Below are 20,578 nucleotides of genomic sequence, written 5' to 3' on the forward strand. Positions count from 1 at the left end.
ATGGAAGCTATGTCTCTTTACAGTCCCTATGAGTGGTGCAGTGAAATGTGAGTGGTGCAGTGAAATGGGAATCTCTGACGAAGGCAGATTGTCCTGTAGGTCGCAAGACCACCACCACCACTCCGAACACTGTAAGGGAAATGCGATGGAGGATGGCTGTTGCTGTTGGGGGTGGGGGGGGGGGTTTAATATCAGGAAGCACCAGATTAGAATCGCTGACCCTGGTAGAGTAGATATAGAAGTCTTTTTAATACTTTGGGATGGACCTTGTCAAGGGCATTCTCATTAGCCTCTGCATACTGTGTCTTCTGGCTTAGAACCTGCGAGGCAGATGTGGAGACCAAAAAGGATCTTAAGTCCCTGCCCTGCTTGGGAGAGGTTATTGTCAGCTCGGAGTTGGGCAAGATTATTTCCATGGCCACAGTGGGAAAGTTTCTCTCTGGTAATTCTCCCTGTTTAAAATGCCCTTTTCTTCCTATGGGAAGTAGAGTCAGACCTCTGCTCCTTCTCGAGGCCAGCATGCGTGAGGTGTTATGCATCCAAGCCACATAACTGACAGGATACCTGCCCCGGAGCTCCTGTGGTAGAAGCCCATCTGCTTCTCTTCCAGTGTTGAGGATGTGATTTCACCACAGATATCTGGGGAGAGGAATCATTCCTTGAGGATGCATCATTGATCCAGATATATCCCCAGTTTAACTGTTAGTTTCGCTGAAGACCAAGCAATGCCTTTCAGCTCTAAAGAAAGATTCAATCTTTACTTTCCAAAGAACTAGTGGTTCAAAGTCTGGAAGACCAAGGGAGTTGGGTTTGTATTCTCTTTCTGAAGGTCCAGCTTCAAGTGGAAAAGCTGAAGATGAGTCTGTGAGGTCTGCCAGCAAAAGCATGGAGCAGGAGGAGTTCACGGACATTATGGAAACATTGTATGTTAGGTAGAAAGGGACACCAGTCTCTCCACCGTCCCATCATTTCCTGTTCAAAATTTCAGCTAATCATAATCACTAGCACTAACGTTATTAACCAAGTTCATGCTAGCCTCCTGAGGTCTGATCAAGACCTAGCTACTTGTTTCAGGCCTATGAGTGAGAAACAGCCCTGACCTTGGAATTTCACAGTTGGGTCATGAACTACATAAATATCCATTCTGCTTCCTTCTCAGCAGATGGTCTCCTTAGGGCTGCTGGTTGACACTTTCCAGCAGAGGGTATTCACACAGGAGAACAAGATCCTAGTGAAGTTCCTGTTGGCTCACACTGGTGCATGTAGGTGCTCGGCTGTATGGTAATCACCTTCAATATACAGTTTTCACTCGAGGGAGCTCCAGATCTAACGCTTTCAGAAATTGAGCAAGTCTCACCTTCCTTTGACCAGGCAATGACCTCAACAAGAGTAGCCTATTCGGCATTTATCATTGAAAGGCTGGGTGGCAGGTCTCCTTCAGGACTATGGATAAAACCTGCTGGAAGGAGAGATAGGGGTGGGCAGGCACACAGGTTTACACTGAACAGCGGTACTCATAAATAGAAGTAAATCTTAGTGACAGATAAATAGTTTTGAACTTATAATACCTAATTATCTCTTCTAATTATACAGACCAATGGTGCTTCCAAGAGTAATGAAACCTAGATACACTGTACAGGAGGGAAGAATTCTACTGTCTGGGTTGCTCTGAAGATTTCATTTTTTCAATAAAGACTGACTAAACAAGACACACAAACAATGGGGTAAATTTACTAAAGTTTCTAAAAATGAAAAGTGGTGATGTTTCCCATAGCAAACAATCAAGATTCTGTCTATCATTTCTCTATTGCATCCTAGAAAATGATAGACTGGTGATGTTGCCTATAGTAACCAATCAGATTCTCTTTTCATTTTTAGAAGCTTTAGTAAATTTTCCCCCAATGTGATTGATTTCACACAGCCAACCTCTTAGTGATACAACAACCAAGAATACCACTTTGCTTCTATACAGTGCGTATGATAATACAGTATGAGGAACTGAGGATAACCAGCAAGTTAGTATGTGCTACTTAGGGGGGGTATTCAGTTAGTGCCGTTTTTTCAGCCATTTGAAAAAAATCAAATTTTCCCCTCATTTTTAGGTAAAATTTCCATTCAATGCCTGTGTCGATTATTAGGCACTGGCGTATTCACGGGCCTAATAATTTTTGGGTCCGTTTTCGGCCATGCCGATTCAACAGAAAAAAAAAAAGTGAAAAGGCATGGGCGAAATAGGGACTCAAAAACGGGCCCGTAATTGAATACCCAGAGTCGAATTAGTGCCGGTTTTTTTTCCGGCTAGCCAAAAAAGCCGGCACTAATTGAATAACCCCCCCCTAACCTGCAGGTATTAATAATTGCAGATACAACAGGATATATATGTATGTAATAAATCTAAACTTAAAAAAGACAGTCTACAGAACCTTAGCTTAATTAGGCATAGCAATTCAAGGAAATCTAGAAAACATACAGTGCATCCGGAAAGTATTCACAGCGCTTCACTTTTTCCACATTTTGTTATGTTACAGCCTTATTCCAAAATGGAATAAATTCATTTTCCCTCAAAATTCTACACACAATACCCCATAATGACAACGTGATTTTTTTTTTTTGAGAGATGTTTGCAAATGTATTAAAAATAAAACAACTAAGAAATCACATGTACATAAGTATTCACAGCCTTTGCTCAATACTTTGCTGATGCACCTTTGGCAGCAATTACAGCCTCAAGTCTTTTTATATATGATGCCACAAGCTTGGCACACCTATCTTTAGCCAGTTTCACCCATTCCTCTTTGCAGCACCTCTCAAGCTAATAGTCCCCCCCAAAACAAACCTGTAAGCACTTTCCAAGTGCCAAATGCAATGCTGCATGCAGCGTTTAGAAGTTTTAGCACTACAGCAGGTTCTGTGGGTACATTCATGAACTACGCATACAGCGGGATTGGAAAAACATGTGTCACACTCACTAAACATGTTGCATCTCTGCTTGTAACAACCCTAAAACTTCCCCATAAATACCGGCAACCTGACGAGAAGCAGAATTAAATATATTTTGAGGAAAATTAATGTTGTGCTACATTTAAGTCATTGGTGATAGTTTTACTACTACTGAGCATCTGTTACTGTGCATCACTTGACACTACATCTTTGTGATACATTAGCACATAACTGGGAAATGGATCAGTGGGGCAAAGGTTAAAACACTCTGTAGCTCTTCAGACAGTACACCCCTGCTCTCCAGACACTACAATTGGTGACTTATGGTTACTCGTTTGTCATTTTCTAGGTCTGAACAAGTCAGGACTCCAGGACGCTTAGGTTTTTCCAAGTGGAGAATGGCAGCCGCCACTTGTCTACCTGGATTCCCAGCCGCTGCCTCCAGACATCGTGAACCCTCTGTTCCCAGAGATGATGAGTTAGTGGCTTGTTAATGTGTAACAGGCCTCTCTCCCTGTATATAGTTTATTATACCAGCAGAGGGGGTCAGCCAGGAACTTCGCTGCAGGACCTCCAGGTGATTCATCTACCTGTTAAGCTGCACAGTTTGTACAATTTATTGAAAAATAAATTTTTTGCTAAATAGATATTTAAATAACAAAGGTCATTTTTTCATGTTGAAGTGGAATTTGATGTGCGTCTTATTTTGTTATAGTTGTTACCAAACTAGAAATAATTTATTTACTGGAGATAATGTTAAAATCTGAATAAAACAGATTTATCTCATTTGAGTGATTCATTTTTTCTTTTCTCTTGCATTCGTTGTTTAACACAGCATAAATTGCTCTAAATAATAAACGATCTTCTGGCTAACCCTGGTAGTTTGTACCCAAGACTATAATAACGTACGATAATCTGTATACAGGACCTGTTTGTATAGTCCATTAAATGGGATCATTGTACCATCACATTTATATTAAATATACGTTTGTAGATTTGTTACCTTTTCCCACTTTGCAGGACATCAGTTTAGCAGAAATGTTTATTAACATATTATAGTTACATTTAGTACAATAAAATAACGTCTCAACCTGTCAGATCAAGTCTTAAATTACCCCCCTGATAAATCAGGAACCCCGGCATCAGATTTTATGGACTGAGAAACAAAACAGAACAATTTCAGCTACCGGTCATGACGGCAGGACAGGATACCGCCCGGTGACCCCCTTTCTGTAGCATCATCTTAATGCACTGGCTGAATTTTCTTGCACATGGCAGAGTCAGCTATAAACAAATAAGAATACAGGTGAGGTGAACGACTTCTGAGTAGTGTGGGGTGAGATTATTAATCTGCAACATAATCCCAGAATTACTCAAAATAGTAAGGTTATTGTATGGTGGGTATCCTACAGAAGAGAAACACAAACCGGTCATTCTGTGTACTAGCGACCAGGTCTTACGTCAGCCAGAATATGGCATTTTTATACTTCTGCTAAATCCTTTTCTTTGAATCCACTGGGACTGGTGCCAAAATGCAGAACTTCTATTACAACTTTACAGAAAACCACTGAACAGGAGAACGAGTGCAATGAAGGGAGAACACTCAGTAGTATGCTGAACGGACTGAAAACATTGAATAAATAAATCTAAATTTCTCTGACGTCCTAAGTGGATGCTGGGACTCCGTAAGGACCATGGGGAATAGCGGCTCCGCAGGAGACTGGGCACAACTAAAGAAAGCTTTAGGACTACCTGGTGTGCACTGGCTCCTCCCTCTATGACCCTCCTCCAGACCTCAGTTAGAATCACCGCATATGGCGAAAATATGTTGCTTGGTGTGAGGCCAGAATGGCCCCAACGGAGGAATTCCAGCTGGGTCGATTTCTGCACTTCCTACAGTCAGGAGTGACTATGGGCCTAAAATTGGGGTCCATTAAAGTCCAGATTTCGGCCCTGTCTATTTTCTTTCAAAAAGAACTGGCTTCACTACCTGAAGTTCAGACGTTTGTTAAGGGAGTGCTGCATATTCAGCCCCCTTTTGTGCCTCCAGTGGCACCTTGGGATCTCAACGTGGTGTTGGATTTCCTTAAATCACATTGGTTTGAACCACTTAAGACCGTGGAGTTAAAATATCTCACGTGGAAGGTGGTCATGCTGTTGGCCTTGGCTTCAGCTAGGCGTGTGTCAGAATTGGCGGCTTTGTCGTGTAAAAGCCCATATCTGATTTTCCATATGGACAGGGCAGAATTTAAGGACTCGTACCCAATTTCTCCCAAAGGTGGTATCAGCTTTTCATTTGAACCAACCTATTGTGGTACCTGCGGCTACTCTGGAGTTGGAGGATTCCAAGTTGTTGGACGTAGTCCGGGCCCTGAAAATCTATGTTTCCAGGACAGCTAGGGTCAGAAAGACTGACTCGCTATTTATCCTGCATGCACCCAACAAGTTGGGTGCTCCTGCTTCAAAGCAGACAATTGCTCGCTGGATCTGTAGCACGACCCAACTTGCACATTCCGCGGCTGGACTGCCGCATCCTAAATCGGTGAAAGCCCATTCCACGAGGAAGGTGGGCTCTTCTTGGGCGGCTGCCCGAGGGGTCTCGGCTTTACAACTTTGCCGAGCTGCTACTTGGTCGGGTTCAAACACTTTTGCAAAATTCTACAAGTTTGATACCCTGGCTGAGGAGGACCGTGAGTTTGCTCATTCGGTGCTGCAGAGTCATCCGCACTCTCCCGCCCGTTTGGGAGCTTTGGTATAATCCCCATGGTCCTTACGGAGTTCCCAGCATCCACTAGGACGTCAGAGAAAATAAGAATTTACTCACCGGTAATTCTATTTCTCGTAGTCCGTAGTGGATGCTGGGAGCCCGTCCTAAGTGCAGACTCTCTGCAATACATGTATATAGTTATTGCTTAACTAAAGGGTTATTGTTATGAGCCATCTGTTAAATGAGGCTCAGTTGTTGTTCATGCTGTTAACTGGGTATAGTATCACAAGTTGTACGGTGTGATTGGTGTGGCTGGTATGAGTCTTACCCTGGATTCCAAATCCTTTCCTTGTAATGTCAGCTCTTCCGGGCACAGTTTCCCTAACTGAGGTCTGGAGGAGGGGCATATAGGGAGGAGCCAGTGCACACCAGATAGTACTAAATCTTTCTTTAGAGTGCCCAGTCTCCTGCGGAGCCCGTCTATTCCCCATGGTCCTTACGGAGTACCCAGCATCCACTACGGACTACGAGAAATAGAATTACCGGTGAGTGAATTTTTTTTTTTTTTTTAAACATTAGAAAATATATATATTTTTTAAACAAAAATCATTTTGAATAAGGTTAAATACACATTCTACAACTATTTCAAGCATAAAAAACCCTGACATTTTCTGAGGGGTTTTTCGGAAAATAATTAGTCCGTTAGTAGATGTTTCTCGGTTGCTCTTAGATACGACCAGATAAACGCCCCTGAGCAATGCGGACAGATGGGCGTAAGCTGCTGATCTGTAGTGTTTCAGGGTAAATTACAGACTTTTTGATTTTTTCCCTCTAGAAAGACCAGTTTGGGATGTACGCTTTATACAGCAAGAATAAGCCCCGGTCCGACTTGTTACTAGCCAGCCACGGGAACATAGTCTTTAAGGTGAGAACGTTACACTAGATGTAAAGGATCTCTGTTCCCCTCTGTGACTACTCTGTGGTTCTGGCATCAGTAGACGCAGGTTGTGCCCCACAATGATTAATGCATGCTGTGTGCTTATTGTCAAAATAAGCAGCGGCAGCTGGGAGACAAGATGGACCTGGCCTCGTATCTGCTGAAGCCCATCCAGCGAATGAGCAAGTACGCTCTGCTCCTGAAGGACCTGATCAAGGAGTGCAGCGAGGCTCAGGAACATGAGCTGGTGTACCTGCGCGCCGCCGAGGAAATGGTGGAGTTCCAGCTCCGTCACGGCAATGACCTCCTAGCCATGGACGCCATACGGGACTGTGATGTGAGTGAAGGGGCAGCAGGTTCAGGAGGTGGACAGTGCAGTTACTACTTTATAGACACTTCTTTGTGTACACGTCACACGTGATGTGTTCCTGTGTCATTCTTCCTATGTATTGTCACATATCACACACCCAGTGTGTAATACACTCTGATGACATCCCCCCTTCCTACATATTTTGGGTTAACAGGTGAATCTAAAGGAACAAGGGCAGCTGGTGAGACAGGACGAAGTCACAGTGTGGTTGGGCCAGAGTAAGTGCCAGAGACACGTCTTCCTGTTCGAGGATCTCATCTTATTCAGCAAGCCCAAGAGGATTGAAGGGGGACTGGATGTCTACATATACAAACGCTCATTTAAAGTAAGTGAAGCAGCTCAGACCATCACCCACTCAATAGGAGTGTCACACACAAAGGGAAACCCCAGAATGTCTACTAGGGTCCCAACACCCCAGTATCTGTGATCCCTATCACCTCTTCCTTCCACCCTGAGGACTTCTGCATGCGGAAAAGAATAAATACCGTGGGAATCCCAGGATCCTAGAATGGTGGGAAACTCTGAATAGTGTACACATATATATAATGTGGTATCCGGTCTCTAGGTTGACCACACTTGGGTCGACACTGTCTAGGCCTACCACCATTGGTCGACAGTAAGTAGGTCGACATGGTTTCTAGGACGACAGGGACTCTAGGTCGACATGAGTTCTTCACATTTTTTCAAAACGTTTTCATACTTTACGATCCACGTGGACTACAATTTGGAACGGTAACGAGTCATGCGAGGGGACACTGTGCACTAATTGGGGATTACGGTCACTGTATGGAGAAGACGGCACCAAAAAAGTGCAGAAACTCATGTCGACCTTCTGTCATGTCGACCTACAGTCATTGTCGGCCTAGAAACCATGTTGACCTACTTACTGTTGACCAATAGTGGTTGACCTAGACACTGTCGACCTAAGTGTGGTGGACCTTGCATACCACACCCATATAATGTACACATGCGGGAGAACTGGCAGGTTACATTTTCAGATGAATATTTACATAACGGTGTAAAAATAACTAAATTGTATGGCGTGTGTATTTTAATTTTCAAGGGTACAATTTTCTGTGTGTTGTATCCTTACATTAGCTGTAGCGATACATCACATCATATACATCTGTGCTTATTGCCATAGGGATCACATTAATGACCCAAAGAGCACGGTTCTCGCCCTGGGCATTTAGCTCTGTGTGTTAGTGATCTCTCATGAGGTGGCCAGTTTGTAGCCGGCCCTGACGCTTATGCCACTTTCTCTGATTGGCAGACAGCAGACATCGGCCTGACAGAGAATTCCGGAGACAGCGGGCTGCGCTTTGAAATTTGGTTCAGGCGACGTAAATCCAATGACACACACATTCTCCAGGCGAGCAATGCAGACATCAAGCAGGCCTGGACCGTGGACATTGCTAAAATCCTCTGGCAGCAGGCGACCAGGAATAAGGGTACGTCATCGGTCTTACTGCCATTTTCTCTGCCCCCTGCAATCATGTCACTTATAGCAGATACAGGGTCACTAAGCCCCAAATACTAGTTGGTTGGCTGCTAATAATGTTGTAGGATCCAATCCAGATAAAAGGTGTGTCAGATAAAGTGGTTGTGGAGGAAGATATTTCCCTGCACACTGCATACTTCCTGTCTGTAATTACATTGAATGAACTGCAGCCAGCAACCTCTAAGCCTGTATATGCAGCTGAATAGCAAATGTAAACCACGTGTTAAATATCCGAAGTCATGTCACAGAAATAGAACTAAGTGCTATGTATGAAATAAGAGATCGTATTTGTAAATAAAATGAAACATGTAGTAGGGATTACAGGGATCATTGTGTGTGGTCAGTGTGCTGTAAACCAGCGAGATGCTGTATAGTAAGCGAGCGCTTCTATTGGTGGATTACTGTCCGTGTCACAGAACGTGTCTCCTTTCCCCCGGCAGAGGTCCGCATGCAGGAAATGGTCTCTATGGGTGTTGGTAACAAGCCGTTTCTGGACATAAAGCCAAGTGACGCAGCAATTAACAACCGCGCTATTGATTACATCATGAAGGGGAGAGGTACGGAATACATTTGGATCCATACTCTGTAGTAGTGATGAGATCCGCAGGAAGGAGGCAGAGGACACGGAAGTACTCTTGCACGAACCCTAGAAATGTTCAGAATTTTAAAGGGACAATAATCCCAATGCAAGCTGACCGGATGTGGAGGATATTGTGACATGCACAGGATATCTAGAAACCCCGGGCCGGAGGGTAGTTTACCATCTACCTCTTCTACCTGCTTTTCACACCCGCTCCTCAAAGTACATTTACAGGTTTTAAGGCTAGCTATGTTTCAGCATAGAAGGTTATATCAAAATGACTGGTGTAGTAGGGAATGCTGGAGGCCGGGCTCCCGGCGACCAGCATACCGGCACCGGAATCCCGACCGCCGGCATACCGACAGCTGGGCGAGTGCAAATGAGCCCCCCTGCGAGCACGGTGGCGCGCTATGCACGCCACACTATCTATTCTCCCTCCAGGGGGGTCGTGGACACCCACGAGGGAGAATAAGTGTCAGTATACCGGCTGTCAGGATTCCGGCGCCGGTATACTGTGCGCCGGGATCCCGACAGCTGGCAAACTGAAGACCACCCAAAATGACCACAGTACTTGTAGTCATTTTGATTTGACCTTCTATGCTCAAGCATGGCTAGCCTTAAAACCTGGACTGTTAATGTGCCTAGAGCAGCGGGTGTGAGAAGCCCTGATCTTCCATAATACAGGCTCAGGTGACTGCTGACTATGGGGCAGCTTACTGCATGGAGCCGCCATATTTATGCGGTGATGTGTCTGTATAAGTGAGACAAGGGGGTAATAAGGTGTATATGGTTTCTGGTGGCCGGAACATAATGTTTGAATTAAGATCACCAATTATTGTTTTCTGTTTTTGCAGGTGCCAGGACCAGGGCGTCTATTGCGGTGTCCTTATTTGATCATTCAGATCCTTACAAAAGGACTCAGGCCCCCATCACTTGCAGCTCTGTGCCCTCTGCTTGCGGACCCTCCTCGGCTTCACTGCTGGGTCCCCTAAACCTGCATATGTATGTCAATCAGACCCTTCTGCCCGGAGTTCTCTCCGCCAACAGACCCTTTGAGACGAGCAGCTGCCTGGAGGAAGACGAGTTGGAGAATGAGACGAGTTGCAGTCAGCCTTCCATGAGTACGTGTGGTGGGGAGTGTCTGCTGGTTCTGCGTCTTCTCCTGTGTACCCACCTGACGTTTCCCCTGTTCTTCTTACAGCCACAGAGAGCTCGGAGTCCTCGCAGTGCATGTCTGGTGCTGGATCCAGTGGCTCGGACAGCGGCTGCGTCTCCAGTATTCCGCAGGACAACCTGTCTGAAGATGCCGGTTCTCCCTGCGATGCCTCGGCACAGTACACCTTTCCAGAAAGGAGGAACAGTTCCAGCATCATCTCCCCGGTTGTGGAAAAATCCAGATTCATCAACCGCCAATACATTTCCGCAGTAAGAACATCGTTATTTATATTACCGTAGATAGAAACATATAAGACTCAAACAGTGGGAAAAACTATATTCCACTTCCAAGTGTTAAAAGTTGTTTTGTTTTTTAATAAAAGTGTAATAGGTGTTATTCGTATTTACAAGTAAAGCAAACGTTTTGTGATTTCAAAGCCACGCCTGCACAGTGGTGTCGAGATATTAAAGAACATTTAGGGGGAGAGTTGGCAAATCTCGGAGAGAGATAAAGTACCACCAGTCAGATTGTAAATAGAAAATCCAATTGTTTTACGTGTCGGCAGCCACTAGTTGACGCCAGACGGAGAAATTAAATTGTTGCTCTGTTCGGGCATAAACAGCTGTGCGCGTCGGCATTTCAGCTCCCAGTCCCTTGGGCTGGCGAGCAGGAGCAAGTGAAAAGTAACCCGTTTGGGCGCACAAACTGCAGTTTTTGCGTTGCAGAAAACAAAACAGTCTTCCATCACTTTAGATGGGAGATAGGACGCGCGGGCATGTAAAACAATCCAATTCCCCCCCCCTAACTATTTTACAGTCTGTGCTAGAGAAATCATAGAAGCAGACTGGTTGGTACTTTTGTCCCTCTCCAAGATTTGATGTCTCCCCCTTAGAAACACGCTGAATCCAGTGATATTAGGTGAACACTAGATATAGCAGTAATTGCAGCTGTGTAATACGCTGTACAGTAGCAGCCGTCAATCATTCTTTCTAATGGCCTCTTCCATTTCTTGGGCTTTTCCTTACCCCCATGCTTCTTTATCTGATTAAAGTGGTCTTTTTATTATGTCTATTCAAGCGCAGGTAGAGTTTATGGGTAAGATTTGTAACTTGCGCACTACTTAGTCTGTGTCTCTGTGTTTATTTGAGAGTTGTCTTAAGATCGGTTGTGTAGCTGGGCGTTAGTTCCTTCACCATGGAAACCACCCCCTCCCCATTTATCCGGGCTTGGGACCGGCTATGCACTTCACATAGGCTGGGTTAGGCGGACATCGTATAGGTGTTATTCTCCGTGTCGCCTTGTTGACGACCCGCTTCCTATTATTCCCTCTTTTACCTCCTTCTCTTTAGTATGTCTGCCCCTTTCACATCTCTACCAGACAAATGGCACGAGGGTCCCCTGTGTCCTAGTCGGTGCCCTCTTCCTGGACCATGGTTCTTCAGCCCAGGTGGGGAAAGCACTGGGTGAGGCAGACCGCTGCAGCTGATGATATTTCCAGGTTGGAGCTCTGCAGCTTCAGCATTAGTGAGTAGTAATGTTCTCTCACTAGCCTGGTGATGGGACTGTAGGGAAACACTCTGCATCGCTGAACAAGCTCCCCAAACAGTCTAGTTGCCTGTAGCTGGATGTCACGGTTGTCTTGCCATAGATACTCTGCTACGATGTGGCTGAGGGTCTCATTATACTTGTACCAAGTTTTCTTCTTGCTCAGTTGGATAACGGTTACCAAGGTCTTCAGGATGACCGGAACCAATGTTTGATGTTCTTTTTCTTTGAGCATACGGAGGAGTGGCTGCATAAAGGCATTCCGGAACTTCTTTGCCTCTTTAGGGTAGAAGCATGCGAAGATCTCAATGAACTGTAGAACTTCCTGGCTTGCATAGTTATCTGCGCCATCCATGATGAGTAGGATGTCGCCAAGAACCAAGTTAAGTAGGCCCCCATTGACACATTCAGGAAATGTCACAAGAGATGTAAATACTGTGACACAGGTGTATCTGCTCTGGATATCAGGCGACTTACAGAGTGGCCTGAGCAGACTCACAACTTCTTTCCAGTCCCCGGTCTCGGCAAGATGTTCAACAACGTTTTCAGTGTATTCATGCCACGGAATGCCTTTTAGATGTTCACTGTATATTTCACCATCTCCAAAAGAGACTGTTGTCGCCTTGGTTCCCTGCAGACCGTCGGCCAGTAAGGTGTTCACTTGGCCTATGATGGCTGTGATTAGGTCGGCAACCGCCACAGCACCATCCCGGTTTAGGGTCTCCCACTTGGCGAGCGTAGTGCAGGCCTGTGTAAACAATCCTCTGATATCCGGATCTTGCATCGCACTACTTCCAAAAGCCACAGCAGCGTTATTAATGAGCATTGAAACAGTCGTCTGGGTGCCGGGGTGAGTTATGTCTTCCATCGCTGAACATACCTCATGTAACACATAGACCTTGTGATCAAATGGCACGGTGGGATATGTCAGTATTGCAGCTAGCGTGGTAAATACAGAGCGCCGAGGGCAGTTACCGCGGACCAGTAGGGTAGTCTCTAGCTCCATTATTGTGGTCTCCATGTGGTCCCTGGCTAACAGGTACAGTAGTTTGCTGGCTGAAAGCCAAGTGACCTTATCATGCTCTGCCCAAATCATAGTCTTTACAATAACGGGAAGCATATTGGTGAATGCGCTGCTCACATCCATCCTCGCCTCCAACGCTTGGCGCAGAAATGCAAAGATCAGCCGGTGCGATTCAGTAATGGGCGATCCCTCTCTCAGGAAAGCGTTTATTCTGCCGATCTTTTGCAGAAGTTTCTCCAGCGGCATAGCAGCGATGATCTCTGGAAGACATTCTATCATCACTGGAGAGTAGAGGAGCTTCAGTTCATAAAGCAGCATCTCGGTGTTGTCTCTGGAGGGCTGCATGGTCGTCAAGCTCATATCAGGTGTGCAGTCTGCGTGCACGGCTAAAAGTGGATACCTGAAGTTGGTACCCCCAGTGGTTGTGAAATCTGTATCAGAAGTCACTAGTTAAAGGTTTATCCAAATGAAGGACAAGAACTCACGAGGAGTCAATGTAGTGATAGAAGCTACCACCACAAAGTGGCTGGCAGCTGCCCGGGCATGCCTTACATAGGGCGGCAGGGTGATGATGACATCACAGGGAGATTGTGACATCACACTGACATCACAATGCATGCAGGAGGCAGTTACAGATGCCTGCAGGACCTGTGTTTAGGAAAAGGACTAAAACACTGAAGTACCATATAATCTTATCATACAGTATACACTACTATTCCTCTACTTCCTATCACTCCCGACGTGCGCAAATATAAGATACTATCAGGGTGGGCACCTCACAATAAGGAAAATCAGGTCAAAAGCAAAAAAAAAGGGAAAGTATTCTGAGATAGGGGATTAGTATTGTTAATATTATTGTGAATTAAAAACATATTTCCACTAGGTATGCATTAAAATCCCCATAGGTTTTGCCTCATTCACAGCCCTTACTAATATATTAGCTAAATATTAGTTTGAGGTAAAGTGTGAATTAGAAATTTGCACATTCTTATTCTTCTTGGCCGTCAGTATTGTTTTCATGTGTAAATAGGTCTACTATTTTTATAGTGGCATCAGCCTATTTCCAATATTTAATATCCTTCTAATAAAATCATCAATAACCCTAATCAGACCATGTGGTTATATTTTTTATGAGTTGCTGTCAGTTCTGGGGAGGTAAAATAAGACGCAGGTGTAGGGAGCCACCAAAGAGTCTTCGGGGCAGGTTCAATTAGCCACGAAGTAGGTTGCACAACTTAAGTGTCTTGACCATGCGTCTTCGGACTGCGGGCCCTCTGGCTGTTGTGGGGGCTGCACATCCCAGCATGCTCTGCCTCAGTTTTAATAGCAGGGCTGTGCTGGGGAATGCGGGGCTGTGTGGTTCCGCGGCAGCTGGAGGGCCGCGGGTTGAGGACCCATGGTCTTGACCAATCATGACTAGAATTTCATTACATCATCCAATCACTATTAGGAAGGTTTAACCTTATTTTAGGGCAGACTAGATGGGCCAAGTGGTTCTTATCTGCCGTCAAATATTATGTTTCACTATGTAGTAACTTTTCATGAATGTGGAGCAGTTCTGCCCATGATTTGTGTCTTACACGTGATCTGTACAGAAGGCGTTGTGCAGCCGCCCTGCCCCTGTGTCAGCGCTTCCTGGGGCTCCTGTTAGGGTTATGAGCCCTTTACATTGATTGCTGAGCTGTTCTGTGACTGTTACATCCATGCGGCTGGCAGTAAGGTACACAGGACGATTGGGTTGCAAAGCCGTTTTGTGGCTGGCAGTATGGTATGCAGAACGATGAGGTTGCAGAGCCGTTCTGTGGCTGGCAGTAAGGTACACAGGACGATGAGATTGCAGAGCCGTTTTGTGGATGGCAGGATGGTACACAGGACGATGGTGTTGCAGAGCTGTTCTGCGGCTGACAGTAAGGTACACAGGACGATGAGGTTGCAGAGCCGTTCTGAGGCTGGCAGTATGGTACACAGGATGATGAGGTTGCAGAGCCGTTCTGCTGTTGGCAGTATGGTACTTAGGACGATGGGGTTGCAGAGCCGTTCTGCTGCTGGCAGTATGGTATTTAGGACGATGGGGTTGCAGAGCCGTTCTGCTGCTGGCAGTATGGTATTTAGGACGATGGGGTTGCAGAGCTGTTCTGAGGCTGGCAGTATGGTATTTAGGACGAAGGGGTTGCAGAGCCGTTCTGCTGCTGGCAGTATGGTATTTAGGACGATGGGGTTGCAGAGCCGTTCTGCTGCTGGAAGTATGGTATTTAGGACGATGGGGTTGCAGAGCCGTTCTGCTGCTGGCAGTATGGTAATTAGGACGATGGGGTTGCAGAGCCGTTCTGCTGCTGGCAGTATGGTATTTAGGACGATGGTGTTGCAGAGCCGTTTTGCGGCTGACAGTAAGGTACACAGGACGATGGGGTTGCAGAGCCGTTCTGCTGCTGGCAGTATGGTATTTAGGACGATGGGTTTGCAGAGCCGTTCTGCTGCTGGAAGTATGGTATTTAGGACGATGGGGTTGCAGAGCCGTTCTGCTGCTGGCAGTATGGTATTTAGGACGATGGGGTTGCAGAGCCGTTCTGCTGCTGGAAGTATGGTATTTAGGACGATGGGGTTGCAGAGCCGTTCTGCTGCTGGCAGTATGGTATTTAGGACGATGGGGTTGCAGAGCCGTTCTGCTGCTGGCAGTATGGTATTTAGGATGATGGTGTTGCAGAGCCGTTTTGCGGCTGACAGTAAGGTACACAGGACGATGGGGTTGCAGAGCCGTTCTGCTGCTGGCAGTATGGTATTTAGGACGATGGGTTTGCAGAGCCGTTCTGCTGCTGGAAGTATGGTATTTAGGACGATGGGGTTGCAGAGCCGTTCTGCTGCTGGCAGTATGGTATTTAGGACGATGGGGTTGCAGAGCCGTTCTGCTGCTGGAAGTATGGTATTTAGGACGATGGGGTTGCAGAGCCGTTCTGCTGCTGGCAGTTTGGTATTTAGGACGATGGTGTTGCAGAGCCGTTCTGCGGCTGATAGTAAGGTACACAGGACGATGAGGTTGCAGAGCCGTTCTGCGGCTGGCAGTATGGTACACAGGATGATAAGGTTGCAGAACCGTTCTGCTGTTGGCAGTATGGTACTTAGGACGATGGGGTTGCAGAGCCGTTCTGCTGCCGGCAGTATGGTATTTAGGACGATGGGGTTGCAGAGCCGTTCTGCTGCTGGCAGTATGGTATTTAGGACGATGGGGTTGCAGAGCCGTTCTGCTGCTGGCAGTATGGTATTTAGGACGATGGTGTTGCAGAGCCGTTCTGCGGCTGACCGTAAGGTACACAGGACGATGGGGTTGCAGAGCCGTTCTGCGGCTGACAGTAAGGTACACAGGACGATGAGGTTGCAGAGCCGTTCTGCTGCTGGCAGTATGGTATTTAGGACGATGGGGTTGCAGAGACGTTCTGCTGCTGGCAGTAAGGTACACAGGACGTTGAGGCTGCATGAGTAACCCCGGAGGTAAGAGTATGGTTGTTATACACTAACAGAGGAAGCGTCCACTTATTAAATCTAGATTAATGTTTTACACGCTGGAATAAAACAAGTTTCATTAACAATATACAACTTTACTGATAAGTGTCTGAGTAATTATAACCTGCTACTTATTATCCTGGTACCACTGACTGCTGCCTGGATACTTGGGAAAGGTACAAGAGCCTATTACCTGCACCCCAGCCGCCTGTAGCCATCGGTGGGTTTCTAATTAACTATGATCAGCGCTGTTACCTGATGTTATGTATCCACTTCTATTACATATAGATAAACATATTAAAATTTACACTTTTTTATATTAATGAGACATTGGGGTCAATTCAATTCGGCAACTTATGAATAAAGCCGGGAATTAGCTCCCGACGCTATTCAATTCAGCTGCTAGTTACCCGCAATTGTCGGGAATTCTTCTCTCATCCCCGGGGGATGAGATAAGAAACCCGACAAAAGTGCTGCCTCGCAGCCGGCGCGAGGCTGATTCTATCGGGGTTAAGTCGGAGAATGACCGTTCTCCCGACAATTCAACCTGTTTAGTCGGCGAGAATGGGACATCGCCGACTTAACTGGAGCTGAATTGAATAGCGTCGGGAGCTAATTCCCGGCGCTATTCATAAGTTGACAAATTGAATCGACCCCATTGTGCGATTATTATACTATTAATATACACTAATTATCTTTGTCCGTTCTCTGTTCCCTGAATTTACAGAAAGAGCAATGAAAATTAGACTTTTTTGTTTTTCCTTCTGACAAGTTGAAATATTTTCTTGAGATGTTGGCTGTGACTCTGTGCGATCAGCGCTCTCTACCCTGGCGGCTGTGACTCTGTGCGATCAGCGCTCATGGCGGCTGTGACTCTGCGATCAGCGCTCACGTCCCCGGCGGGTGTGACTCTGTGCGACTATCGCTCACGTCCCCGATGGCTGTGACTCTGTGCGACCATCACTCACTCCCCTGGCGGCTGTGACTCTGTGTGACCAGCGCTCACGTCCCTGGCGGCTGTGACTCTGTGCACCAGCGCTCAAGTCCCCGGCGGCTGTGACTCTGTGCACCAGTGCTCAAGTCCCCGGCGGCTGTGACTCTGTGCGACCAGCGCTCAAGTCCCCGGCGGCTGTGACTCTCTGCACCAGTGCACAAGTCCCCGGCGGCTGTGACTCTGTGCGACCAACGCTCAAGTCCCCGGCGGCTGTGACTCTGTGCACCAGTGCACAAGTCCCCGGCGGCTGTGACTCTGTGCACCAGTGCACAAGTCCCCGGCGGCTGTGACTCTGTGCGACCAGCCCTCACGCCCCGGCGGCTGTGACTCTGTGCGACCAGCCCTCACGCCCAGGCGGCTGTGACTCTGTGCGACCAGCCCTCATGCCCCGGCGACTGTGACTCTGTGCGACCAACCCTCACGCCCCGGCGACTGTGAACATGTCCTGATTGGATGCTTTTTATTGCAGGTGCTAAATCCTAACCTCTCACTAATGACTGCATCTCTCCCCAGAACCCACGTCACATTTCCCTCAGTCCTTCCACCATAGTCTGAGCTTCTTCCTAACATCCATCAGTAAGTGCCACTTTTCTGCCTTTGTGTTACATATTGTGCTGCCTTGCCATGTAACAGTGCGTATGTGTGCATGCTAACACAGCAACTACATGCTAGTAGGGCTACTGTCTCACTGCTCCATGTAGCACCACCTAGGGGGGATTCCTGCGAGTCAGGGCACTGGGGACAGGAAGGATAACTGTGTATACATATGCCACACCTAAAGCACCTTTGTGACATTACCCCATTCTGTTTATTACATGCAAATACTGTACAGACATGTCCTTACATGCAGTCACTGACTTTTATAAAGCCCGTCCTGTAATACAAACTAAGAACTATAATGGTTAATTAAAAAGTGTTTAAAAATATTGCAAAGGACACGCGGAGTCTAGATCTTTGATTTGTGGAGAAGGGGTGTTCTGAGATACCTCCAGTGCCCAACACCCCTCTTGCACATATCTGAGACCCCTCCGTTGCCCAATGCCCTTCTGCGCATGAGATACCTCCGGTGCCCAATGCCCTTCTGCACATATCTGAGACATCTCCGATGCACAAGAAGCGTTCGGCACTGGCCTGACAGACTACTCAGTGTAGGAGACTGCGGAACACTTATTCCTGGGAAGATCCATCTCATTTGCGCAGTTACACATGCATAATTAAATAGCTTTGTCATTCATCCTAATGGGAGCATAGAGTGCAGTGCTGGAGGTTGGGCTCTTTTAAAATTCCAGGTGTTTGGGGGCTTCTGTGTTCAGCACCACCTTCTTGGAAACTGACAAACCCACTCATCGCAAATGCAAAGGAACAGAGCAGGGAACCTTCCTCCTTCACCTGTCCCTCAGGAGCTACAGGGCAACACCCTTTGAACACACACACCTGCGGCATCTGAACAGTCAGTCTGGGCTCTGTCAGTGCAAGGTCAGGTGTGGTCTCCCTTAAAAGGATATCCTATTCCACCAACAGCCCCTGACAGTACAAGTGAAAAGTCCGGCAGCTCACCTCCCAGGAGGTAGGAAAGGCAGCTAGAGAGGGCTCCAGCAGGACGCAGAGACTGGAGGTTTAGTGTGAGCCAGCTTCAGGAAATGAACAGTGGGGGAATCAAATTTCTGAAAACTTATTGTTCTCCCCCCTCAGTTAGAAGACCTTTTGTGCAAAGCTTGATCATAGGTTTAAGGAGTTATGGAAGCTATGTCTCTTTACAGTCCCTATGAGTGGTGCAGTGAAATGTGAGTGGTGCAGTGAAATGGGAATCTCTGACGAAGGCAGATTGTCCTGTAGGTCGCAAGACCACCACCACCACTCCGAACACTGCAAGGGAAATGCGATGGAGGGTTGCTGTTGGGGGTGGGGGGGGGGGGCTTAATATCAGGAAGCACCAGATTAGAATCGCTGACCCTGGTAGAGTAGATATAAAAGTCTTTTTAATACTTTGGGATGGACCTTGTCAAGAGCATTCTCATTAGCCTCTGCATACTGTGTCTTCTGGCTTAGAACCTGCGAGGCAGATGTGGAGACCAAAAAGGATCTTAAATCCCTGCCCTGCTTGGGAGAGGTTATTGTCAGCTCGGAGTTGGGCAAGATTATTTCCATGGCCACAGTGGGAAAGTTTCTCTCTGGTAATTCTCCCAGTTTAAAATGTCCTTTTCTTCCTATGGGAAGTAGAGTCAGACCTCTGCTCCTTCTCGAGGCCAGCATGCGTGAGGTGTTATGCATCCAAGCCACATAACTGGCAGGATACCTGCCCCGGAGCTCCTGTGGTAGAAGCCCATCTGCTTCTCTTCCAGTGTTGAGGATGTGATTTCACCACAGATATCTGGGGAGAGGAATCATTCCTTGAGGATGCATCATTGATCCAGATATATCCCCAGTTTAACTGTTAGTTTCGCTGAAGACCAAGCAATGCCTTTCAGCTCTAAAGAAAGATTCAATCTTTACTTTCCAAAGAACTAGTGGTTCAAAGTTCTGGAAGACCAAGGGAGTTGGGTTTGTATTCTCTTTCTGAAGGTCCAGCTTCAAGTGGAAAAGCTGAAGATGGAGTCTGTGAGGTCTGCCAGCAAAAGCATGGAGCAGGAGGAGTTCACGGACATTATGGAAACATTGGCCCTCATTCCGAGTTGATCGCTCGCAAGGCGATTTTAGCAGAGTTACACACGCTAAGCCGCCGCCTACTGGGAGTGAATCTTAGCTTCTTAAAATTGCGACCGATGTATTCGCAATATTGCGATTACAAACTACTTAGCAGTTTCAGAGTAGCTTCAGACTTACTCGGCATCTGCGATCAGTTCAGTGCTTGTCGTTCCTGGTTTGACGTCACAAACACACCCAGCGTTCGCCCAGACACTCCTCCGTTTCTCCGGCCACTGCTGCGTTTTTTCCGGAAACGGTAGCGTTTTTAACCACACGCCCCTGAAACGCCGTGTTTCCGCCCAGTAACACCCATTTCCTGTCAATCACATTACGATCGCCGGAGCGAAGAAAAAGCCGTGAGTAAAAATACTTTCTTCATTGTAAAATTACTTGGCGCAGTCGCAGAGCGAATATTGCGCATGCGTACTAAGCGGAATTTCACTGCGATGCGATGAAATATACCGAGCGAACGACTCGGAATGAGGGCCATTGTATGTTAGGTAGAAAGGGACACCAGTCTCTCCACCGTCCCATCATTTCCTGTTCAAAATTTCAGCTAATCACTAGCACTAACGTTATTAACCAAGTTCATGCTAGCCTCCTGAGGTCTGATCAAGACCTAGCTACTTGTTTCAGGCCTA

General features: G+C 46.7%; 2 protein-coding genes across 2 annotated transcripts in view; both read left to right on the forward strand.

Moving 5' to 3' along the window:
- LOC134968770 (puratrophin-1-like) overlaps positions 1-20,578 on the forward strand; it is a 23,230-nt gene continuing 2,652 nt past the window's right edge. The window contains exons 1-12 of the mRNA XM_063944257.1: positions 1-47; positions 318-442; positions 830-923; positions 6,378-6,420; positions 6,483-6,572; positions 6,703-6,921; positions 7,109-7,279; positions 8,228-8,405; positions 8,896-9,012; positions 9,890-10,156; positions 10,237-10,460; positions 17,766-17,828. Coding sequence (XP_063800327.1) covers positions 1-47; positions 318-442; positions 830-923; positions 6,378-6,420; positions 6,483-6,572; positions 6,703-6,921; positions 7,109-7,279; positions 8,228-8,405; positions 8,896-9,012; positions 9,890-10,156; positions 10,237-10,460; positions 17,766-17,807 — 1,617 coding nt within the window. The 3' untranslated portion in view covers positions 17,808-17,828. The remainder of the gene's footprint in view (positions 48-317; positions 443-829; positions 924-6,377; positions 6,421-6,482; positions 6,573-6,702; positions 6,922-7,108; positions 7,280-8,227; positions 8,406-8,895; positions 9,013-9,889; positions 10,157-10,236; positions 10,461-17,765; positions 17,829-20,578) is intronic.
- LOC134968771 (puratrophin-1-like) overlaps positions 18,990-20,578 on the forward strand; it is a 27,340-nt gene continuing 25,751 nt past the window's right edge. The window contains exons 1-2 of the mRNA XM_063944258.1: positions 18,990-19,036; positions 19,302-19,407. Of these exons, the coding sequence (XP_063800328.1) occupies positions 18,990-19,036; positions 19,302-19,407 (153 nt within the window). The remainder of the gene's footprint in view (positions 19,037-19,301; positions 19,408-20,578) is intronic.

The sequence above is a fragment of the Pseudophryne corroboree genome, chromosome 11 (assembly GCF_028390025.1).
Source record: "Pseudophryne corroboree isolate aPseCor3 chromosome 11, aPseCor3.hap2, whole genome shotgun sequence".
Lineage (NCBI taxonomy): Eukaryota > Metazoa > Chordata > Amphibia > Anura > Myobatrachidae > Pseudophryne > Pseudophryne corroboree.